General features: G+C 34.9%; 1 protein-coding gene across 3 annotated transcripts in view; it reads left to right on the forward strand.

Annotated features, from left to right (window-relative positions):
* The window catches only part of CERK (ceramide kinase), a 70709-nt gene that overhangs the window by 31482 nt on the left and 21818 nt on the right, over positions 1-17409 (forward strand). For all 3 annotated transcript variants that reach the window (XM_085326300.1, XM_085326309.1, XM_085326318.1), the window contains 5 exons: positions 3703-3816; positions 4887-5009; positions 7888-8013; positions 8548-8611; positions 12381-12526. In XM_085326300.1, coding sequence (XP_085182426.1) covers positions 3703-3816; positions 4887-5009; positions 7888-8013; positions 8548-8611; positions 12381-12526 — 573 coding nt within the window. The remainder of the gene's footprint in view (positions 1-3702; positions 3817-4886; positions 5010-7887; positions 8014-8547; positions 8612-12380; positions 12527-17409) is intronic.

Here is a 17409-nt window from a genome sequence, read left to right on the forward strand (position 1 = left end):
CACACACATATACTTGCTTTCCCAAGCAAGTGTGTGTTTGTGCTTTTGGGGGGAAGCAAGTGTGAGGGGGGGAAATAGTATTATGCATCTGACGCAGTATTTTTCTAATCTGTCAATCTGCACTTCAATAAAAGTATGAAGATGCTGTAAGACACTAAGCTGGTAAAGCACTGTGACCTGGAACTTCAGCTAGGGCTGACTGGCAGAGCCAGCGTCCTGGGAGGACTGTCGTGTGCCCGGTGTGGTCTGTCTGGGTTCTTTTTCTTCTTCTTCTGTCATACCTCTCTATTCAGCTCCTCTGGCTTTACGACTTGCAATTCTATTTAGCCTGTTGTTTATGTTAGACATTGACGTAGTGAGACATTAAAGTTTTTCAGATGTGTATAGTTCTTTGAGGAGATTAACTTTGAGAAATTTGAACTATACTTCAGCATTTTTGAGCTTGAAACTCAGTCTCTTGAATCTAGGTTTGTTTATTGGAAAAAAGTGGTATGTTTACCTGGAGTTTTGCCTAGTATTCCGCTATGTGATAAGCGGTTGAATGTATTATACCGAGCCAAGTAAAATCGCTGGTTTATTTGGTGTAGTTTGTGCTGATAGTAGTGCTCATCGAGTAGTGCTGGTGTCAATACACTTCTTCATAAAAGTAGCAAAAGATTTTTCATATTTTGGGAAAGACTCAAAGGCAAGCACCAGATATGCTGAAAAACTGAAAGAAATGATTTCTGCTAATTGATAATAGAGTCAATGCTGGGAATATAGATGTGGGAAAGGGAATATAATCAGTACAACATATTGCTGGCTTCTCAAAAGAGAGGGAGATACAGACCTTTCTGGTTATTTTTAAGGGGTCACTTTTACCATGTGACAATTGACAGATGAGGGCATTGTATTTACTGGAGCRGGATTTTGCTGCTTGTATTGTGGATCTGTATTTGGTGTCCTGACAGGGAAAACTTCTCCTACTGGGGGGTGAGGGAGAGAGAGGGGCTAAGTAGTTTGCTTGCCAGTAAAACAATTAATTATATAACTTTTAAGTCCCATTGTAGGAGTCATATTTAGGATGTTGGAAATTCTTAAGCTCTGTCCAATCACAGATGCCATGGCATCCAAGTTTAGTTTTTATATGCAGTAGGGGATATTCTGAATAACATTCTTATATTTGAGATAGCTTTGCATATTTTCAGCCCCATGCAATTTCTGTATTACGGAGTATGACTTTTTGACTAACTTAAAATTGCAGAACTCTGTTAGGGCAGTGGAGTTGCTTGATGTCTGTAAGCTGTTAGTACTGAGGGGCCTTATGAGGGGCATTCATAGAAAAGAAGTATCTCAAAGACTTTCACCAAACCTTTAAGATTTATAGAGGAAAGATGAGATCACGCTTATGTTCAGGATTTCCCCCCTAAACACACACACATGCTGGACATGTAATTCTCATGGCTTAAGATTAAAAATAAAATGCATGTTTTTAACTAAATTCATGTATTTAACTTTGCTTTTTTTGCTTTTTTTGCTTCATCTATGAAGAAATTAGCTGGAAGAGTAGGGATTTCATAATAATGTGTTCCTGAGAGAGAGAACATACCTGAAGAACTAGGAGAGCATAGTAAAACTATCTCTGGCTTCAAGGACTAGGGTTGTTAATGTAAGCTGTGTAATATGTACACAAAATAAATGCTTTCAGTGATACTAATTTGAAAGTGTTTTTAAAGTATTTGTGGGGTTGGATGACTATCTCTTTATTATATAGAAAATGCATAATAAAACAATATGACTTCTATTGCTGCTCCTAGCATGCATGCCAATAAGTATCCAATACATAAAACTGTTTCCCAAAATGTTCATTACAATACTGTAATTTAAAGTTTGATYTAAATATAATTTCTTACTTTCATAGCATATCTGTAAGCAATATAAAAAAGATCTGTCATTAAAGTGCAATCTTTATAAATGCAACAAAACTTACTTTCATGTTCTAATATATGGTAGGTGGCATAGCTAATAGAAAAATAAGAACTAAAAACAATTCTAGAAAAGAAAAGTTAAACAAACTGCTCCCTTCTGTTAGTTTTACATTCCTTCTCTGTTCTACATTTTTTCCTTGGATAAATGGATAAGTGGATAAGCATGCTTAGATCACATTGAGTAAGCAGATCTTTTCTTTGTGTGTCAGGAAGGCCAGTTAATTGTTACTGTCCAATATTAAAGACTTGATGTAGTCATACATATGTATATGTATGAAATGTGTGTGCATGTATGTAAAACTTCTAGTGAGATGGTCTTTGCTCTTGGATCTTTATCAAGAGATTCTGTAACAGTTGCATCTCTCCATCATGCTTTAAATATAGTGAATGCAGCTATTACAAACTGAAATTTGTTTCATGAGTAGTTTGACAGTGTTTGAATACAGTTGTATTCCTAAAAAAAAAAGAAAAGAAAAAAAAAAAAAAGTGGTCATAAATGAGGTCAGAATAAAGCTGGGAGATTGCTAAGCTTTTTTGATTCTTTAGAATCAAGCTTAAAAAGTCTTAAAGGATAAAATTCCTAAAAGAATATGCATTGAGTAAAATAGTAAAACACCTGTAAAGGGAAAAGACATGCTGGTTTACTCTGCTGACTGCCAGTAGAATATGCCGTTACTAACAATTAAGTATGGCTGTTTATTTAAAAGTAATAAATTACAAGGGGAAAAACAATTTGAACTAGTAACAAATGAATTGTATTCATCACTGTGAAGAGGTCATGAAAAAAATCTTGCTTATTTTACATTCCTCACCACCACCATGGTGCTTTTGCAATGGTGAGAAAGATGAAATGTGAAATAGAACTCAGTAACAAAAGYATTACTGTTTGCTTTTAATACATTTTTAATATAAAAATATTATGTATACATGTGCTAACTAAAATGTATGGCATGTGGTTTCAGTTTTACTTCCTTTTTTGAGATAGGGTGACCACAGTATGTAAGGTGGAAAGACAGAAATTTTAAAATCAGTAGTGAAAATGAGGAGGAAAAGAAGCCTGGTTTGAGGAGGGTTGAGAAAACAATGTGATGAGGAACCATGGAGGGGAAAAAACGATTGAAGGTAGAAGAAATTCTTTCGTAATATAAGAGCAAGAGGTCTTTAATTGTGAAAAACAATAGTTTTTAAATTGACTCAAGGGAAGTACTTCTAACATTACRTTATCATAATGTCTAGAATTAGATTTAAAAGCTTAGTAGGACTTAGGAATTTATGTGAATGCTTCTCTTTCATAAGCCAGCTGCATACTTGAGAATAACAAATAGCTTCTGTAGTCACTCTRCCAGTAAATTTAGTTGCACCTTCTTTGAAAAAGTATGTGCTATTCACTATCAAATATCTAGATCGGGGGTCACTGAAGGGGCAGTCGTCTTACTCTGAAATTGGTGTTCCTGGATTTTGGCTTCATACAGAACAGCTCTCATACTTGCAATATGTAGCTTTATCAGAAATCWCAGATATTTTAAACAGTAATCAAAGTAGTCTGTATGTGTTCATGGATAACGTGTTTTTTGAGTAAAGACAGAAGAAAGTTGGAAATACTCAGCAAATTCATTCTTATGTTCTTCGATATACTTAATAAGTAGCTGCTCTATTTGCATGTCTATATTATATGTAGAAATAAACATTCTGATGCTGTTAAGATACTAATGTGTAGGATCTTGTGTTCATACAGAAAACTGTTCTGTACCAACATCTGAGATAATTGCAGTAGAAGAAACTGATCTTAACAAGAAACAGCGTAACAGTGGCAAATGGCAAAAAATGGCAAAGCCGCATGCTTTCACAGGTAAGGCAGTTAACGGTTTCAGGATGCTTGTGCTGATTACTTTGTTGGAGATGTTTTTGTGAGAATTCACATGCAAAAGGAATCTTTAGAAATAGTATAATTTTTTAAGAGAACGGATGTATAAAAATACCAATTTACTATTTAAAGCTCTTTAAAAAAAGAAAAGAAATCCTTGCTTTCAGAACACATGCTGTGTTTGGTTATATAATTATGTGCTAACTTGTCTCTACATTTTTGCTGCTAAATGAATCCAGGGCAGGATAATTATTTTCTACTGCTTAACTAGGAAATCAGAAAAGAGAGACTGGAAAAATGAGTCCCATTATTTATTTAGTATCCCTGTTTTTTGGAATATATATATATGTGAATGTTTTTTGTGTTATTGACTGCATTCTTACAAAAAAGTGGCAAAAGATACTGTTCTGGTTGTTTCTGTGGAAAAGTGAATACCTTCTATGTTGCAAAGCTGGAAAAAAATGAATGCTCTCATGCCGGAGATTTATACTGTGGAGTACTTTCTTCATATTTGATCCTTCCAGTTATGATGACTGGTGATACTTCAAATGGAAGAGTAAGAGTTCGTCTTGTCTCATCAGCCTAGTTGTTAAGAGATTTGGAATTTTCTTTTGCATTCTCAAATTTCATCTTCATGAAGATAAATTCACCCAGTTCTGTAGGTTACATGGGAGCTGATGCAAGGGCTTAGCTTATCCTCCTAAGGTCATGGTCTTATATATTGTGTAGACATTGTAGATTTTATTTAATATGGTTAAAGAAATATATAAGCTCAGTTAGCTTTTGCATATCTCTATGTTTATGTATTTGCTGTAAGGTTAAAAAAGATGAAGCAAATGCTTTCATTTACGTTTTTATCTTTGTTATTTACAGATATTGTCCTGGTCACACTCTGAATGCTTCTGTCATTTGCAGAAATGTGTAGTGGGAGTTAACTACCTTCCCCCTTAACCGCCTCCTGAGATCATTTCAAAATGCATTTATCAATTCACAGAAAATACAGGAAATATGGCACTCTCATTCTCCTTTTTTTTTTTTTTTTTTTTTTTTAATAGTGTACTATGTGAAAAAAGCCCGAAATCACCGCTGGCGGTGTAGTGACGTGACATTTTGGTGTGTTGATGAGCAGTTGTGTAACCAGTGGATACAGGCACTGAAAGAATTACTTGAATTGCAGAGTAAGTTTGACTAAGTTACTAACATTTACAGCATAATTTTCCAGGCATGTACATCAGTTAAGATTGTTTTGATATATTTGCTTTCCTGAACCCTTAAGACTAGCTCATGCTGAAAAGGTAAGGAAGCTAGGAGTTGAAGTATCTCATTCTTGTAGCCACTATTTTGCACTTCTATAATCTTTAACCTGTACTGAGCGAGTGTTTTACTCCAATCAGGGCTATAGGTGTCTTGTACCCGTTTTCCCAGAGGTTAAATTATTCTTATGAAATAACACACACTGGAAGCTTAGCAGAGGTTTTAATGGATTTTAGCTTTGGAAGAAGCATAGAGTAGGTGTAAGCTCAGAGATTTGAGGTCCTCTAGAGATCAATGGATTATAGCATTTGTAAGATAAGTGCACAGCTTTTTTGTGTGTCTGCATCCCTTGTCCAGTTGTTCCTGCCAATAGTGGGCCTTATGTAATAAATGTTCCCATTATTTGTGTTTAGGACTCTCATCTGCTTCTTGGAATGCTAAAAAGAGTTTTGCAGGCATTGTGGCTGAAAGAAATACCCCAAGATATGTTAGGGAGGAGCAGGAGCAGGGCAGCTCCATGAGGGAAGGCAAACTGAGGGTGAGGACAGCAGAGGCAGTGCCCTTGCCTTTCAAGATGTGGTCCCACTGTATCTGAGTAGGGCAGGCAGAGCAGCCGTATGGTTAGCAAAAGGTCATGTTGAAAGCTGAGACAAAGTAAGGTAATCRAGTCCAAGGAGGCCAGTCAGGAGCAGCTGGAGACAGGACTAGAGACAAGCTRTCTGCATACATTTGAGGCCCAACCAAGAGAAAGGGCCAGAAACAGGATTAAGGGCATACATACACCTACGACATAGTTCAGGCAGACTGAAGCTCAGACCTAACCTTACATGGATCCTCCAGACCTATGGGCAGTGTGTGCGTAGATGGAGGTCTCACCTGACACTGGTCAGAGTGATTAAGGCCGATCAGTGTGCTCAGGACTCTATCAACAATACATACATTTCGTAAATTAGCAAGGTGCAATGCAGTTGTCTTTTCCTCTGTTTCTGCCCACTCTTCCAAATATCACCGAGTTAAGTAGCAAAGAACTTGGCTACGGTTCCTGTTTCCCATTTTTTTTGTCTCGTTCACATTTATAGTTAAAAGCAAAATCAGATACAAGATTGAACTTCTTTTCTGTCAGTGCTTTGTACTGAAGCTAATACAATACTGATACTGAAAAGGCTTCTAGATGCAAGCCATATGTAGATATTTAACAAAAAATGTTCTSCTGTATAGACATTGGATGCATATACATTATTAAAGTTTTTCTTTTGGATACACTATTCATGAAGTAGCTGGCTTCCAGTAAAATCTTCAACTAAATCCTTTTCTGAATGCAATTAAAAAAAGAAAAAACGCACTCCTGATCTTGTGCACCCATACGCTACATGTGAGAGAAATGTGGCCAGGCCAGCAGTAGCTGTGACTGGGGAGGAGGGACCCACACATCTAACTATTTCTGAGTTGTTTCACATGTCTTTATGAGCTTAAAAGAAAATAACATCAGTCTCAGTTCGAGTGCAGATGTTCATTCTGTTGGTAATAAACTTTTTTGGAAAAGTGTAACAAGTGCTCTCAGAAAAGGAGGACAGCATTTGGATGTGTGGCAGCCTTAAACCATTCAAACAATGTAGCATGAGTGGATTTGCTGTGCAAGTGTGCTGATGATCTAAACTCTGCTTGTGTTTTTTTCTTYTAAAATAATAATTTAGAATACTATCCAAGGAGATGCAAATCTTATAGCACATCTTTATATTCCGCACAAAAAAGGGAGGGTCTTTAAGTGTAGCAAGCATTACCATTTCAACTATTTGTCAGTATGGATATATAAGAATTTTGATTGGCGTTGCTGATGCAAATCCATAACTGTTTGATCAAAGTTGATAATAATATCAAAGGTCTTTTCTTGGTGCGGGAGGGAGAAGAAGATTAGATGCAGAGGGCAAGCTGTTGCTCTACAGCGTATAGTTCTGTGAGGTGTTTTTATTGTTCCTTTATCACATGAAGGAACTGTGTTTAATCTATGTTACAAAAGCAGAAACTATTGCTTAAATAATTTATTTTAAAGTGTGCCACAACCACATGTGCCCTTCCCTTGCTGCCCTTGATTTGTCTTTTGTTTTGTATGCTTGTGATACTAATTCTATCTTATGGAAAAGCACTGTAAAAATAATATGCATAAGAATGTGAAAATAGCCACATGAAGTCAGACTGAAGGTCCATATTGGCARTATCCTGTGTCTGATGGCCAGTGGCAGCTTAGGGAAGAGTATGCAAAAGCTGCAGTGATACTTGTTCTGGCACAATGGTCCAACTTCCACAAATCTGTCTTAAAGACTTCCTGAGGCTGAGATTGATTCAGAATGATTTTTATCCTGCAAGTTGAGTTTACTTCTTTTGATGAGGTTTGGGAAGGGTGTTTGTTTGTTTTGGGGTTGATCTAACTTGTAAAACCATGACAGTGGAAGGTAGAATTTCACACTGATTGATGTATTAAATGCTTGTTTTTTTTGTTTCAATATCAAATAAAAAATCTATTTGTTGCCCCTGATTCTACTGGTGTGAAAGAATAAGTAATCAAGATTACTGATTCTGAATTTCAGTTACTCATTCACTCTGTGCTGAGTATACTCAGTACAGTAAACTGCTTAGATGAAGCAAATTTCTATAACTCTTTATAATAAAAAGTTAGAGTTATAAGTTAATAAACATTTAAAAAGTTTCTGTGCTCTGTTCACTTTAGTAAGTTTTTTTTAGCTTGTTTAAATTTTTTTATTGTGTCCAGAGGCAATGTATTGCAATTTATTTTCCCTTTGGCAGAAGCTAGACCAAAGCAGTTGCTTGTGTATATTAATCCATACGGAGGAAAACGACAAGGGAAGAGGATTTATGAACAGAAAGTTGCTCCACTATTCAGTCTGGCTTCTATCTCCACTGATGTTTTTAGTGAGTAATGAGCATTTTAGTTTCTTAATAAACATGATATAAATTCTTTCAAATATCTCCATATAGCTTAAGTTGTTTCTGTTATTTGGCTTTACTTACCGAGTGGATGAACGATACGGGAGATGATACTCTAATTAAAGTATGGATAGCCAAGAAAATGAAGATGATGTATCAATTCTGTATTTACTGAATTTTAATTTAGTAAGTTGTTATTTCTGAGCTATTTGAGTTCTTTATTTAKAAGACATTGCTTTTTTTCCTCTTTTTAAGTTTACTATTTAAATATTAAGATACTATATGCCTAAGCAATTAAAAACAATCTTTATTTGCACAATTTTTTAAATAAAATATTTATTCTGTGTTTGTGGTAGTACATGCCTCTTTCAGTTTTTTCTTTGGCATAATATCATTTGAAACAAAACTAACAGGTAAGCTGTTTTTATGGTCACACTGAATAGAATCATGGTCTTTAATGAATACTGTTCTTTGTAAACTATTTGAGTAAAATTGTTTTATGTGTATATTTCTTCATAGTAACTGAACGTGCTAACCATGCTAAGGACAACTTATTTGAAGTTAATATTAATAAATATGATGGGTAAGTAATTTTGKTTGGTTTTTTTTTCTCTTCTAGCTGATATATTGTGGCCTGTCCTATTGTCTCTTTTTCCCACCTTTATGGATATTACATTGACTGCAACAGAGAAAAGTTTAGGGGTGCATTCCTTTCTGTAGGAAGAGCTCTACGTTTAGGAGGGTCAAAGGAAAATTGGATTACTTCAATAAACTTGTTTAACATGTAATATACAGAAGTCTAATATAATGATTTTTACATTTTTTGTTTGTTTCTTCACACAAATCTCAGACAAGGTTTTTTTGCTCATTCAGACATTAAGCATTCTAATATTATGTGGCAGCGTGAAAGATATTCTGAAGCATTTTGAGGTACAGGTGAGCTTGACCCATGCATGGATCCAGCACGTTGCGTCAGTAGTATTTGAGCAGTGTATAAAAGCTGTATGCTGTTTAGAAATAAATAGCTATTTTTTAGTTAGTTCCTCTTGCCATGTAAGGCAAGGAAACCAGGGTCCTGAAAGACCTATTTATTTATTTATGTATTTTCTTTTAATGTGATTTACATGATTTGAAGTAGGATAACACTGAAGCTTGGTGAAATTCCAATACAGAATAGAAGAGGGAAGAAAGCAAGCCAATGTCTAGAATTGTCTGTGCTCTAAAGAGATGCCCAAAGTTGTAATCATTCTGGCCTGGCAAGGTTCATCAGGAACTATCAAAAGAAAGGACACTCACATGAAATATGGGAAGAATATGTAGCTAAACGTTTTGGTATAGGTCGGAGTATTTTATCTCTACTAAAATGTTTCAGCACTTACTGTGCTAAAACTATAAAACTAAAGTATTGAGAAGTAGTTCAGCATGTAATTTCTAAATACATTGATGTAAATTACATGTGTCATCACAAGCTATGCCTATCTGTTTTCTCATTAAGTCCATGTACCATTTCCTCAGAAAACTAAAAATGATTATTTTTCAGGAAGTACAGAAAAATAAATCATTAAACAAACTTTAGGCTTTTAAAGCTATATAATTTGGGAGAGAAGAGCTAAAATATTTAGGAAATGTTGTAACATCAAAGTTGGTGGAGGAAAAGAGAGAGTCCTTGCCTCTCATTATTTTTATTATTATTTTTATTATTTTAAGATTATTTTAACTCTGTAGCTTAAAAAAAAACCCCTTATATTGCACTGAAGAAGTTGGATGCCCAAGGAATTTCAGAGGTAAGAGGAATAACTTGAAGCTTAGCATTGTCTGTAAGATAAGGTGGTGAATTAAGTTCCAAACAGAGGTGAATTTACCATCTGATTGAGGTTCTTTGTGAGGAATGACAAGAGGGAGGTAAGCCTCACCGYCAGTGCAGAAGGTACCACTGGTACTGACAGCATTTTCTGTAGAATCAATTTTATCTTACTGTAGTGTCTTGGTGGTGGGTTTTGCTTTTGGATTTCTGAAGCAGTTCTCTTGTATTAATACTACTTTTTTAATACAAGATTGCCTGGTTATAAGGTTTTAAAATAGTTGAACAACATAAATGTGCTTGTTTTCATGAAGTTTCATTGACTTTTCTCACGTACAAGAAAAGTTTGTTTTGATTCCTTCATCTAATTGTTGTCCACCTCTCCTCTTAGATTAGTTCTGATAATGAAGAGAAAATACTTAGATGATGAGATTCTTCATTTAATCTGCAGATCTCCAACTAGGGARGGGCATGATTGCAATTTTGAAGCTAGAAATAGGATTTCTTAAAGCTAATCACTACCTTCCAAGTGTATACTTGAGACAGCTTATTTATTCTTGTTGTGTGAGTTTCCTTTTTGTTTTTCCYATTTTCCCTTAAAAAAAAATTCCTATGGTGTGGATACTAATCCAACAGCTCATTGATAGAGCAGCTTCCCCTTGAAGACAGCTACTTAAAATACTAATACCATTACCAAATAGCAGGTTTTTGTATATCACTGTGTAGAGCAGCTACAGCATGCTGTAGTATTGCACARGCAATGACTGTGTTCAGAATAACTGATAGAGATGAATCACTATACTTCCTTATCCATATRCCAGTTGCACAAGTCTTTAAAAACTAGAAAAAAAACTTTGAAACAAATTGTCAGAATAATTCTAAAACTCATTTATTTCATGTGCTGGAAATCCTTTAGCATATCTAGTTTGCTGTTATTATCTGTCTAAAAAGTGGGATACTAATCTGTTGGAAAAAAAAATGGAAAAAACATCCTAGCAGAATCTCTTTTATGGTGTTTCTTTGCTAAGCATTAAGGCCTTGCAYATCGACCATCTGATGTTTGCGATTGATTTGAACATATTAATAGTGTGTATGTGAATTTCTTTATCTGTCAGCATTTACTGTTGGTAGGCAGAGACATCCATTTCATTCTGTCATCTCTGAATCTGGATATACTATTTGTTAAGAACAGAATAGTATTGATTTTTGAATTTCAAACAAGATTGATACAGGATTGCTCTTAAATTGAGGCAGAAATTTCTGCCCACTTAACATCTTTTAGAGTCTGTGCAGAAAGATGGAACAGGCTGCTCAAGTTGAGGAGTAATGCAGCTAAGCTTTGAAAAGAGAAACTCATTGTGAAACTGAAAAACAAACACCCTCTTCTCTCCCAGTCTCTTAGGCCTGGACTGAAAGATGGACAGTGTATGTTATAAGACTATCCTCTCCATTCATTAAACAAATGAATTTTCATTAAACAAATGAATCAGGATTCCTTTATGCTGAAAATAAAACAAAGATAGCTAAATTTAAATTGGCAGTACTTAAAAGATTAAATCAATTGATCTGTCCTATGGAACAAGTGCTCATTCTGCAATATATATTGCTGACTGTGAAAGAGCAAGTGTTAGATTGTGTATTGGAAAAGATTGCTAAACAGTTAACTTTTATAATCATGTATGCTGAGGACTATATGCATAATTTTGAATTTGTCATGTGTTCCTTCAAAGTGTGTTCGAATTACAGTTTTTCAGTTAAAGATGCTATGCTTTTAGAGTGCAGAGTGTGTATTTGATTATTGTGCGTAAAAGTTATACTGCTGAAAAATAGTCTTTTACTTCTTAGTATTTGTGTGGCTGTGGACTGCTGAACTTTAAAGTGTTGAGGATCTGTGTAGCTGCTGCACTGGCTCTGACTCAAATTAATTTTTGCAAAACAGTTTTTTGCTTCTGGTAACATTTAGAACTCTATTTCATTATGAATGGCTATGTAAGTTACATGACTTCCGTTTTACGGGCTTCTGAAGTTCAGCATGTTCAGAACAGCATGCAAGCATGCACTTGTCTGTTTTAAGTTTTGTATGTCCCTGTTAAATGGATAGTGTTAAATATTGCACTTCTGCTTGAAGCTACAAATATTAACTACACTTTCCTTTTTTAGTAAAAGTACCGTATTTACATTTTATTTACCTAATATACTTACAGAGCTGTACGTACAGCCCTGTTCTGTGTTTTCCTTGTGTAGTGAGTTTCCACTGATACTTGTAATCTGCACATAGCAAAAGAAAATAGAGAATTATTATTATTTGGCTGCATTCCAACATTTTTCTAACATTAAAGAAGTGTCTAGGTGCATTTGCAGTTGAATAGCTTGAATTTGTTTTTTCTCTTTTTTGTTTAGGCCCAAGTTGACTGTGTGTTTTTGTAATCTGTAAAGATGGAGGAGCAGAGTAGAACAACTTTATTTGATGTGCAGTGCATGCCCTACATAGAACACTTCCTGTGTTGTTTATTGACTGTTAGTGTGCATTCTAATTTGTGTTTCCTGGCAGTGTTGTCTGTGTTGGTGGGGACGGCATGTTCAGTGAAGTGATGCATGGTCTCATTGGAAGAATGCAGAAGGACTCTGGCATAGACCAAAATAATCCCAAAGCACCGTTAGTCCAGTGCAATATAAGGATTGGCATAATTCCTGCTGGTAAGAAAGGGTTGACTTTCAATTTACTTTATTCGGTTCTTTAACTTCTCGATAGGGGGCCTAAATGTAAAATATGAGCAATATTATTCCGTAAAGATACCTAATTAAAACTGTTGGTATCCTAGTATATTTAATGATCCTATGCAATCCTATTTAGAAAGGACCCTAGAAAGCAAGTCTAAAATGTACAATTTTAGAATATTTAATAATGAAGTAGTTAGTTGCTTCTTTCTTGTTTTTAATTTTGTGGCTTATTTTACAGCAAAGATACTGACAGTAATACCTTAGCCCATCTGAAAACATTGAGTGAATTTTACTGAACGAAYGCTTAACTGATAAACATTTTCCATTTCAAAATTCTCTGCAAATTTGGTTAGAACTGCAGTGAGAACCTCCTATAAACCTGGTGAACTGATACAAATGCTAAAATTCCTTCTCTAGCTCCTAGTTGTCATTGCAAGAAGCAAAGAGCAACTATAGCTGAGGAACAGTCCTCAGGATCCAGAGTTGCCCCTGCTGGTGTTTAGGTGTTCTAAATCTTTGCACTTTTAAATGACAGTCACTTTTTCAGGCAATCCTGACTACTGCTGGTTGTTGAGAGGCATTGATGAGAACTTTCTCAGAATTCAGTTCTTCGATAACTGTGTATGATGTAGCGTGTGTAATTGAGATGATTTCCTCTCTCAAAATTGAATTCAAAGTTGCAGCTCTTTATAGCACCTACACTTTTAAAGTCCAGATTAAAAGACAAACGGACTAGTCAGTGTCTCTTCTGTGCTGTTGTGTGTGTGTGTGTGTGTGTGTGTGTTTAGGTGGGTGGGTTTGTTTATCAGATGGTTGAGAATTGAATTCAACGCTGATATGAAATAATCATTATGAGCTGCTGACTAAAACAGAGACTTCATGAGAGCATTTGACATAGGTTACAAGAATTGACCAAGTTGAAGTAAAATATTTATAACTCTTATGCTTTAGGTGACTGATTTTATGTTCCTTTTATCTTTGAGAAGATATCCAARCTATTCATCTGAATTGTGCTTGGAAGAAGCCTAACCCTTTCCATCTGTATTATGCTGAAGGTTAGGCACATAGAAGTTGTGATGTGATACATTTTTATGTTTCTAAATTGCCTTTCATTCYTATGGTTAGCTAATATATAATTACTGTATTAAAATATTACATGATTTTATTTGTTAAAGCATTATATTAAAATCAATTTGTGTATTAAACTTACAAAAATAGAATTAGAAGTGCTCTGCCCTTTCCCTTATTCAGGCAAACTTATTCARTTAAGGACTTTTGTTTATGTAATTTACTTTGAGAAGAATTTYTCTGCCAGTGATCTTTGTGACTGTAAGAATACACAATTAAAATACCAGAACCTCAGTATTAAGAGCTGTTTCTTTGCCCTGAGGAAAAGGAAGTGAACTATTAGCATCATAAAAGATTAATCTTGCTTTTTCAACAAATTCTAATGCWTTTTTTCCAACTACAAACAAAAAGTATGAGCTTAATTGATATTTCAATATTTCTAACATGTATCAAGTCGCTTTCTTCTCTTACATTTTTTACAGTGTTCTGGTTTTTGTCTTTCATTCATTGTAGAGAGTTGCTATTTGAATGTATGCTGCATGTTCTATGCTTAAACTAACAGGAGATGTAACCTTGTAATCAGTGCTCTGAATGAATATTTTTCTTCAACTCATTCAGATCCTTTAAAAATTCTTTATAACAGCATCTAATGAAGCAGGCCTTGAAGTTCTTCTAACTAATTTCTAAGAAGTCCAGAGTCTTATATAAGTCTTTTTAATTCAGTGTAAGAAACATTTTCTTAAAATCCTAAGAACACACTGATGGAGACTAAAAGCAAACATTACCCAGCCTTCAGAGGTTAAGTTCTAAAGCTCTGTGTGTGTTCTTGTCTTCTGATGAATGCAGACTGTTAACCTGGAGTAATAGCCTGGGGTAAGGTAAAACCAACTCTGGGACTTCAACTTTTTTTTATTTAGTYCCTGACTTTAGCTGTGTTACTGAAACATAGCAAGTAGTTGTTTCTACTTTCGTTGCTGTGATTAAACTACATGTTGCTGGTTGAGCTGAAATGTGTGCCTGCCTTCTTTTTTTCCTGCTGAGTTCACTGTAGTTTACCCCTCTGAGAAGCCTCCTAAATGGCCTGCCCACAAAGATGCCAGATGCTGTCATGTTAAACGCATCTTCTTGTTGATTTCTTAGTTTGTTACGTTCACAGTTCATTTCTCTAACGTAGTTTTATACTAAAGAGTTCACAACTTCATTGTAATAAGTTATATACCTCAGTGTAGTTTAAGATGAAATTAAAATTAAAAACCAGGAAATAGTGGTTTCAGCCTTGAATCATCACATAGCCACAGGATTTCTGTTAAGAAGTCTGTTCCTTTAGATGTTACCATAAATGTGTTCTCTCCTTTCCTTTGAGGTGAAATGAGAACATGGCAGCTCACTCCTGCTTTTTTTCTTTTGTTTCTTCAGTAGTAGAGTTCTCTACTCTTGCTGAAACTGCAGCTCCTTGAAAGCTGGATAAAAAGAAACAAATTGTGGTCCAGAACCAGTATCTAAGTTGGCTTGGTTCTTACATAGAAAATTCTTCCTCTTGAAGACGTATTCTTTCCCATCTTTATCCAAGTTCATATACCCTGTCTTCCTTTTCCAACTGGATTTAAGAGAGGAGAAGGAAAAAAAAGGGAGGGAGGGGAAATCAGACTTTCACATAAATGCAGCCCACCAATCTCTATTTTTTGTGTATCTCAATTTCACTATTGCCTATCTGCTTTTTTTGAAGGGAGGATATAGATTTGTCACTGTATTTGTACAGGCCATACTATTTAAAGCTTATTCTGGATGAATCCTTATCTGTGTAAATTCCTGATGGGTCACATTTTTTCTCTTATTCCTCCTCCTCCATGGAAAGCATGGAAATGCTTTCCATTTTTAAAAAGATACTTTTAAACATAGCAGTCTTTAATTTTACATTTTTTTACTTCTTAAACCTTACCTCATTTCTTCTAGTCTGCTTAGTCTTAAAATAGTAGTAAGACACACTTAATCTTTTCATCACTTACTTACATTTACACAACTTCTGCTGTTGTGTAATCAAGAACTGACCATAAAACCAATGTGTGAAGCATAGCATTTCGTTCAGGTTTCATCTACAATCTGCAGTCAAACTAATGTTCAATTCAGCTCAGAAATTGTTAATTTAATTGCACAGAAATTTGAAATTGAAAATGAAAGAAAGATTTCATACTGAAACACGTTCACCTATATGACCTTTATTTGAGGAATTAGCTTTATTTCGTAGGCAGAAATCTCTAGGCTTTTTTAAATATTAATGCTACTTCTAAGCCATGATTCCTACTCCGGAGCAAGGACTTATTTAGCTTTTTGTGATCAAYGTGTATCCAGCTGATCTGTGTGTGCAGCTGGTCTGTTTCCTTCATGTGACTTCTGGTTAAAATATCGATGATTCTTATGCTTCATTGTACATTGGTTTGTTAAATAACTTGTATTTTAATGAGTATAAAGGATTCTATTCAAATGGCCATTTTTGACTGCTGAACTTCTATATTAGCTGCAGCTRTTCTTCAAATATGCCAGTGTAAATTGAGATAAATTAGACTGATGTTGTAAACAGATTTGTTGTTAAGATACTTAGAGGCTTTAGCAACTTGACCAAATTTCCAAATTTGGTACTCTAGCATGGAAATTGCAAGTCAGTGCACATGCAAAAACTTTTGAGTTATTACTTCCTGCTAATGTCATCTAGCCTTAAAGCACATCCAGCTGTGGTTTCTTGCTATATTCAGAGTGGTAGTATACGGCCATAGAACTTAAAGTAATTATTTTTCTGTGGTTTTAATGTGCAGCATTGAAGTTTCATCTTGATGCTTTAGTTTTAAAATTAATAGCCTCTAGAATAAACCAAAATAATGCATTGTTATTATTATATCTGGCATGGAATGGTTGGACAAAGCTGTCATTGCTATTGGAGGCTTCTTTAGTAAAAGAGTACTGACTATATTAAATGCCTCTGTGATCTCAGCAACTGGAAGGAAAATACTACTACACTCTGTGCTATAGAATAATATTAATACAATCATACTCTTTCCAAAAAACAAGTCTACTAATCTCCCTTAGGAATAGAGTAAAAGTTTTCCAACCACTAGGGAAAATAGAGTAAAGTGCAGAAAAGTATTAATTGCTATAGTAATTTAGACTTACAGTGTTTCTAGCTGCCTCTCACTATATAATCTTTTGTTGCAGTCAAGGATRTGATCTCTTTAATGGAAAGTACTGAACATGCATTGTGATTTATAATCAGACATCAGAGTGTTGATGTGTTTGTAGAAGTTGAGAATGCTGAAGATGACACCACCAGTTTGTTATGTGAAGTTTATATGGAAAAATGTTTGGGGATTCATTAACACATTTCAAAACTAGGAAGAAGTAAGATTATAAAGATGACTCAGCTCCTTCTGGCTTTCTCTAGGCTGTAAAATTTCTCTTAGAAAATGCGTTAAAGGATATAAACAGCTGTTTTCTTTTTAAAAGGCTGAACAATGTGTCCACAACCTTTCTTGTCATAAAGTTTGTAATATTTAATGATCTTTGTAGTTTAACTAGCAGTTTCATTTCAAGGTTGTCCAAGGTAGGTCTAATTTCAATTCTTAGGTCCAATATGTTATATTTCTCCTGCAGCATTTTTTCTAAATCAATTATACTTCCGGAAATGAGAGTCTTAGAACAACCAGTATTGTGGAGCTACTACAAAAGCAACTAGATCAAGATTGCTTTTACCTGTATTGATAAACCTCACCTTTTAAATTTATCGGCATTGCATTATCCCT

This window comes from Rhea americana, unplaced genomic scaffold (assembly GCF_003343005.1).
Source record: "Rhea americana isolate MKP2758 unplaced genomic scaffold, rheAme1 scaffold_1, whole genome shotgun sequence".
In the NCBI taxonomy this organism is placed as follows: Eukaryota; Metazoa; Chordata; class Aves; order Rheiformes; family Rheidae; genus Rhea; species Rhea americana.